This window comes from Takifugu rubripes, chromosome 13 (genome assembly GCF_901000725.2).
Source record: "Takifugu rubripes chromosome 13, fTakRub1.2, whole genome shotgun sequence".
Lineage (NCBI taxonomy): Eukaryota > Metazoa > Chordata > Actinopteri > Tetraodontiformes > Tetraodontidae > Takifugu > Takifugu rubripes.
This window is the reverse complement of record NC_042297.1, coordinates 15,792,346-15,802,993: the sequence shown is the minus strand read 5'-3', so window position 1 is coordinate 15,802,993 and position 10,648 is coordinate 15,792,346. Positions and strand designations below refer to the sequence as shown.

At 39.9% G+C, this 10,648-nt stretch overlaps 1 protein-coding gene across 3 annotated transcripts; it reads right to left on the bottom strand.

Moving 5' to 3' along the window:
• Window positions 1-547: 547 nt before the first annotated feature.
• On the bottom strand, window positions 548-8,889 carry rbm26 (RNA binding motif protein 26). Of its 3 annotated transcripts, none has more exons than XM_011610084.2 (22): window positions 8,445-8,889; window positions 8,193-8,311; window positions 7,971-8,089; window positions 7,753-7,838; window positions 7,425-7,666; window positions 6,951-7,220; window positions 6,626-6,877; window positions 6,293-6,433; window positions 6,060-6,200; window positions 5,784-5,889; window positions 5,538-5,694; window positions 5,227-5,412; window positions 4,250-4,351; window positions 4,079-4,147; window positions 3,890-3,988; window positions 3,734-3,808; window positions 3,031-3,198; window positions 2,808-2,912; window positions 2,473-2,670; window positions 2,156-2,242; window positions 1,856-1,969; window positions 548-1,525 (listed from the first exon to the last, which is right to left on the bottom strand). In XM_011610084.2, the coding sequence occupies exons 1-22, from the start codon at window positions 8,501-8,503 to the stop codon at window positions 1,436-1,438; spliced, it is 2,985 nt and encodes a 994-aa protein (XP_011608386.1). In that variant the 5' UTR covers window positions 8,504-8,889; the 3' UTR covers window positions 548-1,435. The 3 variants fall into 3 exon arrangements, with proteins under 3 accessions (XP_011608386.1, XP_029702113.1, XP_029702114.1); XM_029846253.1 differs by having other exon boundaries at window positions 4,250-4,348; XM_029846254.1 differs by lacking the exon at window positions 4,250-4,351.
• Between the last annotated feature and the right edge of the window lie 1,759 nt (window positions 8,890-10,648).

Here is a 10,648-nt window from a genome sequence, read left to right as displayed (position 1 = left end):
GGGCGTCTCAGGAATGTTGAACCAGGCGGACACTGATTGGGTTATTTGTCCTGTCCTTTCCTGTGCTGGGGGATTGTGGGAGCCGTGACGCGGAGAGCCTCTCTGCAGGGGGAAACCAACAGAAACCAAAAATCCTTTCACCAAAACACCTCGCGTAGAAAGCAGAGGGGGGCTGGTGGACCGACAGAGGTCACTCTAACCCACGTTTTAGAAAAGAAATCTGTACAAGATTCAATTATTGGGTGAGATTTTAAAGACTCTCCGGTTGTCAAGCTACATTTTTACAGGTATTTTCCCCGTGACGTAACTGAGGGTGCTGAGAAAACTAAGACAGATTTCACTCACTCGAAGTCATGCCTGAAAAGGAAACAAAGGGAAGCAAGTCCTAAATACTGTAAGATGCCCTATTTTGCACCTCACCCCCACCATCAACATATTTTAACCATCTATTTTCAACTGAAACCCACAACTGTTCACAAACCTGAGATTTTAAACACGAGGCTCAAACTAATCTTGAATCAGCATCAGAAAGAGGAAACAAGATGGTCCAACTACATTTTAATGCTTCGGCAAATATAGAAACATGTTTTAAAGTCACACATTGATAAAACATTGAACACTTTTGAAGGGGCAAAAGAGTCCAGTACTCTTCTCAGCTCTCTGACTGCAGGAAGCCTCCGGTCCCCAGGAAAGCACCGGTCCACCCAAGCGACTGCCCTTCAGATTCACCCTGCACCAGACAAAAGAGAAAGGTTTCAGCATTTCACAGGAATTTGACTTTTAAAAAAAATAAAATATGTTGATCACCAGGAACATATAGCAGGAAAGTGTAGGAAGTTTGCTCTTTAGGGGAAAAAGTTGGTTTTGTTGTTTTGAAATGGTCTCTTTTTTGCACCCCTTTGGTGTTTTTTTTTTTTTTTTTAACTCACTGCCATAGTTTTTTTTGTTTTTTTGGCAGGATAGTTTCTGACCATTTCAATTCTTTATTTTTTTTTTTTTACAATCCAAAGTGAAGCCAAGACATAAAATATATACATATGAGCATTTAAATCAGTTAAACTAATACTTCTCAGCAAAAGCTACAGTTTATAATCCAATCAAAATACAACACAGGTTTGTTGCTTAAATCTGACGATCCATCAAGCTTTGTCGAAGTGTCAGGACAAACATTTGTGTTTTGTGAACCAACATAGGAGGGGAAAAAAAAACTATTTCTACATTAAGAGCATTAAAAAAGTTCAACATCATTAAATTATTAAAATGAATTTCAAAATCGCACATTTCTTCTGCTAGTTACACATTTGTGAGGGAAAGATATCTAGCCAAGTGTAATGCGCCCTGTTGGTTTAGTAACAAGCTCTAAGGTAAGAAAGTTGCCGGATTGTTGCTCGACTCCTGAAGCAATGCAACCAGGCAAAGGGCGTCAGGTTGCTCTTCATCTGCGCCACGAGCGAGGCTCATTGTCGTCCTCCTCCTCGTCATCGTCTTGCAACAATGCGTCGTCACTCAAAGACTCTTCCTGATACTGGAAAGTGAAAGAAGTGGAGAGAAAAACTATCTAGTATCAATACAGATGAGTGTAAAGTGAACAAAAGCAGGAATAATTGCGAAGCAGCAAGTTAAAGAATTGATATTTTCCTTAAATTGGAATCAATTTTCTGTGCCGCTGCACGCACTAAGATGGAAAGCTATTCTGGCCCATCCCCGGATGTAACACGGCTCCCTCTTGTGTTCTCCGAATGAATCACAATGGGAGGGTTAAATCTCACGAATATTTACACAAGTATTCACCAAAACTAAGACACAACTGTACGTTTGCCTGAAATGAACAACAGCACAATGAAGGTCTACAAACCTCATCCTTCTCTTGTTCTCCCTCATCAGCATCTGCTGGACTGCGAGTCATGGCTGCCTTGTGCCACGCCAGGCTTAAAGTCTGGTTTTTGAACCTCACGCCGTAAACAGCCGCCTTTTAGATGGAAAAATAACAGGCAGGGCAAGGACAACAAACAATTAACACGTCTGAAATATGTGAACATGTGCAAGCTTGACAAGAAATGTGGAAATGTATAAAACTGGATTAAAATGTGTATTTTCATACGCTGCGGTATTACAGTGGTTAATATACTCCATATGTGAGTCGGAGTGGACTCACCTGTTCTGCCTCAGCTCTTGACTTGTAAGTGACCACTGCAGACAGGTTGTTTTCATCAATCTGGCAATCTTCTATCTCTCCAAATTGCTTCAAAAGTATGAAAAAAAGAACAAGTGACTCTTTTTAACATTCCATCTATAGTGTTCATTTTAATCCAAACTTTGCCAAACTATCACAGCTGTTCACTTCAACAGTGGAAACACAGTCTCCAACTGCTTCTTTCCATCAAAGGTCTTTGTGGTTTATCCGTAGACATAAACCTGCAATGTCATTTTTTTTTATTTTTTTTTTTTAAATCAAGCAGGAACTTGACTTACAGCAAAATGTGGCAACAAGTCAACACGGTCCGAGTCAACAAAGCCAGAAATCTGCAACGCTCGTGGGCGATGGTCCACGACTGCATGAACTGGTGCGCCTCTTCCTCGCCCTCTGGATGCCCTTCCCCTGGCAGAGCCACGCCCCCGGGTAAAGAGACCCCGGCCACGTCCTGGTGCCAGGATTCCCCTTTTAGCTGCCTGTGTGAAAAACAAAACAAAAACAAAGACACAAAACACAAAGTTGGAGCTTAATTTTACTGATTTCTTAAAGAAAAACTTGTTAAAACACAACTCGGTGACATGGGAAGTGCACAGAAGGTGTATGAAGCCATTACCTCGATTTGCAGCTGTGTATACTGAAGCTTTAGCATTGCAGTGTCCTCTCCAGCCTGAGACTTCTTGTATAGATCCAGCTCAGCATCCAGCAGTTCCTTCTGTGCCTAAATATTAAATCACCATCACAGACAGATCAAAACTCAGGGTACTAAAGGATGAGCAACACAAAAGCAAATCTAAAAACACACACATTGTGATCTACTGATAGAGAAATGTAAAAACCTGTGCTTTGCTCTTGGCAGTACGCTGTTGGCTGTTGCTGCTTGACACTCCCTTTATCTCGTCTTGCAGTTTGGAGATGCTCTTTATCAACATGCTCAAGGTTTTCATGCACTTGGCTTTATCTTCAGCCTTCATTCCTTTGTTTTTCTCTAGTTTGGACAGAAGGAGCTGCAAAGATAAGGAACAAAGAATTTAATTAACCTTCGGCATTTTGAGTCACATTTAACTCCATGGAAATGACTGCACATGTCAACACGGCTAGCTTTTACTCCCACACACAACTCACAAAGACTTGAGTGTCTAAGCCACTTTACAGTAATCTCGACTACAACAGCTTTATTCCAACACATGACCTGTTGACATGCATTTATACACACTTTTATTGTCAAACACATGCAAAGATTTGGTTCATTTTAACTCGTATAAACGCATATTACTTCATATATATTCTCACTGCACAACTTGATCTGAGTCAACTACAGACAAGTAAAAATAAAACTTGAATGTTGTTGAATTTTTTGCTTGAAGTTTCAGTTAATAAAGTTGCCACTAGGAGCATTTGACAATAAAAACAGTTGCCATGCAGAATTGGAGAGTTGGCAACACTGGCTGCTTTATAGTCCAAACAAATATGCATGACAGCTAAATTGTGCATCCGTAACCGATTTGTTAATCCGTAATTCTCTATGCCGGACTAAATTACCTTCTGGGTCTCAATGTTTTTCTCCAGTATTTCCTGCTTCTTCTTCTTGACATCCTGCTGTAGCTTTAGAGCTTCCTAAGAATGTGGAAGGGTAATGATTAGGCAATGCATTTACTTCTGAGGATGGAAACATGTCACGTTTTCCTCTCGTCTTACCAGCTTCTTCTTCAGGGCTTCCTCTGAGCTGTTCTGAGCTGCTGTTATTGCTGCAGGGTTGTACACAGTCTTTGTAAGCCCCATCGATGAGGAAAAGACCTAAAAGTGAAAAGCGGCAAAACCATTTAAGGTTTTAAATTAGAGTACCGGGACTTTTGGGGTGGGGTGGGGGGTCAATGCTCCACTCACCTTTTCAACTGGAGCTGCTGGTTTAGTCGAGAAACCTAAACGCTCCTTCACTGATGTTTTCGAAGGATTCTGCAACAAAGAGTTTTTTAAAAAAAAAGAGAAAAGAATCTGTGTTTATCTACACCTAATGCAGATCTGGAGAGATACTTGTCAAAAAGGACACATGCATACTTGAGAGGCGATAGTGGAACCTTGGGAGGGCTCAGAGTTTACAGTGAGAAGGGGTCCCAGGCGATCTTTGACAGACTGCTTCAAAGATGTGGCCGGGGGCTGCTGTGAGAACAAAGACTACACCACATCAGACCTGAGTAATTCTGAAGAAACTGGACATAATCCACATTTGATTTTTTTTTTTTTATATATCGTGCAAAACGCCATCATTATGATGCGTGGCGTTACTTCCAGCAGATGGCGCCAATTTTACTTCCAACCAGCTAAAAAGCGTCATTGAAGAGCGCCAGCGGAACTGTAAAGAACATGTAAACTATTTTTCAACACGAGTACGGACGAGTTTGTGACAGGACTACCAATAAAATCCAAAGAATCTGCAAGTCCACACCAACTGCTGAAAAAACTCAAGGAATTGATATTGACAGGAGGAACTGACATTAACTTTTAGCAAAAGAACTTTTTGCTTCTTCTGGTACTTGGCAAAGTTTTTGGACATTTTTTTCCAGAAAATATACAAGCCGCAAATGTTGATAAAGAGTAATAGTGTGAAGCTAGTGGTTTAAAAAACTGTGAAGGCGACCATTTTACTTAGGTTTTCCCATTAGTTTATAAGAAAGAAATAAGATATTTGCCAATTATATAGTGTATATACTATATAATAATAATACTAATAATGAGCAGTGGTTTTATTATTGATTTGTATGTACATAATATTCAAGCTTTTGCTGAATCTGAGTTATTCTGAGTGTATTTCAAGACGACCTTTCGATGTTTTCAAGCAAGGCAAATGTTTGAAAAAATGTTGCGAACTACTGTCCTCCACAATCACATTTCAATGCCTAATTTAATGACAATTTGAAATCTTAAATGCAATTTACACTATTTGATTCCATTCAGTTAACCTTAATGAAATATTATGGCAACTGGTAGTTACATTTTAAGCACTAAAAGAACCCCGTAGAATAAAAAATGATTACCGTGACAGGCTGCGTCCGAAGCTGTAACTGTGAATGACCTTGACCGTCATTCCCATTGTCACGAAACCAGTGCACGCTTATGAAACGGTTATTAAGGACAGCCTCTGTGCTTTGGATAGCCCGCCTGGCCTCATCGGGAGAGGCAAATTGGATCAATGCCGCTTCTCCGTCATTCTGGTAGGCCACCTTTTTAAAAAAAAAAAAAGTTACAATGGGACATAAAAAATCAATTAAAACCATAAAGCATTTCTCTTTGTTGGTAAGTGGTGTACAGCTGTACAAATCATCTTCAATAAAAAAGAATTACTGACCTGCAGGTTGACGATGGTTCCAAACTTGCTGAAATGTTCATTGAGTTTGCTGATGTTGTTGAGCAGAGGGGGAATTTGCCGGACCAGCAGCTTGGTGTTTAGAGAGAAAGGAAGTCTCTTGTGGTAGCCCTGGTGGTTGGGTTTATTGAAATTGGGTCTATGCAGAGGAGAGAAAAGATCATTTCAGTGCAAATGGTATTCCTAAAAGAAGATTGAAGGGTCTGTTTGACGACAGCGGTCCCTCACTTGTCAAACCGAGGTTTTTTGATAGGGATTCCACCATCGTGAGGAGGTAACCTCTTTCTGGAGTCGGACTCCATAACAATCCTCATACTGTTGTTTGGAATCTTCCCTGTTAACAGGGGAACAGTGACAGGTCAGTTTTCACACTGCAGCTTTTCAGAAAAGAAAAGCAGGAATGACAACAGCGACAGCCTTGCTCTTGCTTACCTAAATAACAGATAAACATTTTAAAATGCCCAATTTGGCTCAGATTAGCACATTAGTTGTGAAATGTAATACCTCTTTGTGGCTGGTCTACGTCTCCCATTGTAAGGCCTATAAGATTTGGCCTCTGGGCGTTGACACGATGGCGGTATAGTGGTCTGGAAGTGTTGGTGATACTGGGAGCTTCGGGATTGTATCCATCATTATCATATGTATCTGGTTAGGAGACAGCAAAAAATAAATTAAAATGGTAAATTACATTAATAGTGATTTGTTAATGCAACAATTTATGTAAGGAAGACACTAACCAGAACTGAACATTGGCAATGAGGCATGGGGAAGTGAGCACCGAATACCAGAAGTGACAATGGTGGGAACAGTGCTGGTAATGGAATTGGGAGGAGCATCCATACCTGACGGTTGTAATGGAGGAAGGGGGGGAGGGGGACCTGTGTGGGACGACAAAATACAAAAGACATCTCATAACTGATGCTGTGTTGAGTATATTAACACCAACAACAACAATAAATAATTTGGTCTGTTTTCCCACTGTTACACATTGCAAGGGTTTTTTTTTTTAGCTGATAAAACAAAAAAATCAAACCCAAAGTCTAAAGAAAAAATATCATCTGAATTCCTACCTTGAACAGGTGGAAGGCTAGGTGGGAGGGCACAGGGTGGGGGCACAGGAGGCCGGAGGTTTACAGGAGGGGCATTCATGAGAGGTGGTGGTGGCGGTGGTGGGAGGCCTGGGGGCGGAGGTGGCTCCACACCTGGGATTTGTGGTGGTGGTTGGAAGGACATTATATTGGGCAGATTGACATCCTCCACTACAACCGGGTCACTTCCATGATCAAATGGACACATGTCTCCTCTCATGCATAAGCCCTTTTCTAAAGAACAAAACAAGACCAATCAATACTCCATTTAAATGCACTTTAAATGAAGAGAGAACTGAATGATCACCATCATAGTCCCGGCATCGCTTCCTCTGTTGAGGAGGAGGCGCCCTCACAAACGGAACATGATCCACAGGATGATCAGGGTGGAAATCTGACCAGCTCTCAGATGTGTTGTTATGATGATGGGTGGGCGCAACGACTGTAATGGTGCTGCTCAGAGTTGGCACAGGGAAATGTGACGTGGTTGCTGTGGAGACCAGTGGTGCTGGGGTGTAGCCATCGCTGCTCTCAGCCCTTTGATCCTGCTCATACTTTAATTTCCCAGATTCTCGTTCTGCAAATCAAATACGAACAGTAAATTAACTCGTGGGTTGTTTTTTGCAAACTTGTCAGTACAATGTTTCAACAGACATCATCAAAACAAAGTCAAAGATTGACTTTTAAAACCTAAGTTTGATTTATTTTAACCTAAGGTTGAACTCTTATGGGCAACCATGTGAAGGAAGCTTGAAATGAATATATTTTATTAAATTCTTACCCCTACTTCTGGACCGAGTTCTACTCTGCGAGTGGCTCCTACTGTTATCTCTTTCTCTTTCCCTCTCCCTGTCGCGCTCACGCATGCGATCTTTGCTCCAGCTGCGACTGCGGCTTCGGCTGTAACTGCGGCTGCGCCCTCTCCTGCGATTGTAGCGGTCACGATAAGAGTCCCTCCTTACTGGGTTCCGGTCATATTCCCTCTTCCTTGGGCGATCGTCTCTCTTACGATCATCTCCTCTCCTTTAAATTTGAGCAGCCGAAGGAATTATTATTAGCCAAAAAATGCAAGTTAAACGTGTGACTGCAAAACAGACACCTACACATACCTGCCATCTCTGTAGCGAGAGCTTAACTGAGGACTGTGATTCAGTCGACGAGAAAACTTCTTCTCCCTCTCTTCCTCGCGATTAGGCTAGGAACACAGAAAAGCAAAACATGAATACAGACTGAGCCAAAAGCCTTGAAAACAATTCCATACTTTGCAGAAACAACCACATCTGTGAGCAAACTAGCATGATATTTGAACATCATATCAGAAGGTTACCTCGTCTTTTTTCTGTTCATCTTTTTCCATTTTGGCCACTGAGGATGGCAGCTCTGTTTGTGGCATATAGCTTTTGTTTAAGATGGCTTCAAACAGCCCATCCACAAATGGTTGGGTCTCTGGAAGAGAGTAAGCAAACTTTAAAATGTGCTTTAACTGTACAGACCAAATGACGTCGCTGCAAAATACAGTTTTCTTGAATAAAAGGATTTTTTTTTTTACCTTTCTGAAGGAATACATCCAACTGATCTATACACAGGGCTTTAAGTTCCTTTTCACTTTTGTCTTTCTTTACAAGGGCAACGACATATTTAGCCAGAGCAGAAGGGTCTGCATCACAACTGCAATTCAAACCAAATATGAAACAGATTATCATACAAATAATGTAGATATATACGTGATTTTTAATCACTTCGAATGGCAACCGATGCAACGTGAAATGTTTGGGTGTGTTGCTAAGCTAATATTACTTACATAGGCTCGAGGGTGTCAGACAGCCATGTTTTTAAGGCATCGAGGTTTTCAATTATCATTTTAGACCAATACGACCTTTTCTTCTTTTAAGGCCAGATGTAACACTTGTGTGGCGTTGTAAATTGCGAATATCTGCTGACCTAAAAGCAACTAGCCACTCGTGGTCTATGCTACGAAGTTAGCTTCTCATCCGCGGCAGCGATTGCAGGAGATTAGCTACGTTAGCATACGTATTCAAGGCCACACTTTCTAAACGACTCTTCAATGTTTTAAATGCATCTTTTCTTAAGGTACATACGAGGAGCATTAACTCAATTTCAACATATACGAAATTAATTAGAACAGTTTGAAAATGAGCCTTTTATGTGAAAATGCTGGAGCTTTTGCGCCGCACTTGCTACCTTACCCACTGACTCGCTGATCATGCCATAGTAACTATTTACTTCCGTTTGTTTTCTCGTGAGCTAAATCTCGCGAGAGTCTCTTCGACCATCGCTTGTAAATTGAGTCTAATTTATTGGTCGCCATAAGGTGTTGGGTGTTTAATCGAATTGTTATTCAATTATTTTAAAAATGGAAAGAGGGAAAACAAATATTCTACAATATGCTACAGATTTGCCTTCCTAACAAAAATTGCGGTGTATGCTTGAAAAAAAATATTATTGTGAACGTAGCCCTACGCAAACCGAATAATAATTAGTAATGTATTATTAGGTATCGTTAATTTTAATAATACTTCTATGCACAAAGTGATATTTGTGAAAGTGAAGATTAATGTCACATCAGCATACAATGCTCCCACATTATTTAATTATTACACATTATTTATTTTACAAAATATCTTGATTATATATATTTTAAAGTAGAAGACAATGTAAATTATAATTTATGCAACAGTCAAAGATATCACTGACAGCTCTGGGTAACTACATTGTGATTCCTAGAGATGTGCACATGAAAGATGCCAATTTTTTTTACTTTTTAAAATTTATAATAATAAATAATCTTTTGCCAGGGTAATTTGTAACCTGTTAAGGTCAAACTAAACCCAGTCTTAAAATATTTAATATTTTTTAATTGTTTATCATGTTGACTGGACAAAAGTCTTTTGAAATAAATATATATATGGAATAAATATATAAAATATTTTTACTTTCTGCCATGCAAACCAGTGTGACCTTCCTATAATGCTACAATCCACCACATTATTTCTCTTCTTGTAAACATTGTAAAACAGATGATTACAGTCACAATCCATAAAAACACAATGGTCTGGTGAAAAGTACTAGACTTCAATGGCAACCATACATCAATCTAAAAACGCTCAACAAAAATATAAATGTGCCTTTGTTCTGGCTCCCATTTTTCATGAGCTGAACTCAAACAACTTTTTCTGTTTGTACAAAAGGTGTATTTCTCTCAAATATTCTTCACATATCTGTCTAAATGTGCAATAATGAGCATAAATCATCTGTCACATCAGCAGGGAGGTGCTTATACATGCTTTTGTGTTGAGCCATAGATTACTGTAATGGCCTACGCACTGGGCTTCCCAAAAAGTGTATTTAGAATTTACAATTATTACAAAACTCAGCCAGACAAATGCTGACGCGGACCAGAGGGCGGAAGCACATTACAACAGTTTTAAAATCACTGCACTGGCTCCCTGTGCATTTCAGGATTGATTTTAAGGTTCTTTTGTTAGTTTTTAAGTGTGTCAACATTCTTGGGTCTTATTCCCTATCTGACCTTCTTTTACCTTATCAACCCTCGTGGACCCAGGGGTTCTCTGGTATTGGCCTTTTAGCTACACCACTAGTTAGCTCTAAAACAAACAGGGAGGTGGCACTCGGTCGTTATAGCCCACGGTTATGGAACAGCCTGCCAAAGAACCTCAGGGCCAACTGTTGATGTTTTCAAAAGAAGCTCAAGACCCATCTTTTAACTGACTTAACATGTTTGGCTTTTATACACCTTAATTTATTGTGAAGATTTGATTTCTCCATTACTACTTTTTATATTTGTGCTCTTATTTTCCTTTTTTATGCCCTTAGTTTTTAGCCTTAGTTTTACCTGCTGTGGTCTATGTTACTGTGGTAAACTTCGCCCTATTGTCTTACTTTTAAATTTTATTTTTTTTAAATCGAATTCTACTGTTATACCTTTGTTCTTATTATACCCTTCTCCTTCCATGGGTTTTTAGC

Coding starts and splice junctions, on each gene's coding strand:
- rbm26 (XM_011610084.2), bottom strand. CDS start 8,503: ATGATAATTGAAAACCTCGATGCCTTAAAAACATGGCTGTCTGACACC. Junction 2,913..3,030: donor CTGCCAAGAGCAAAGCACAG/GTTTTTACATTT, acceptor TTTAATATTTAG/GCACAGAAGGAACTGCTGGA. Junction 1,970..2,155: donor CAAGAGCTGAGGCAGAACAG/GTGAGTCCACTC, acceptor TCCATCTAAAAG/GCGGCTGTTTACGGCGTGAG.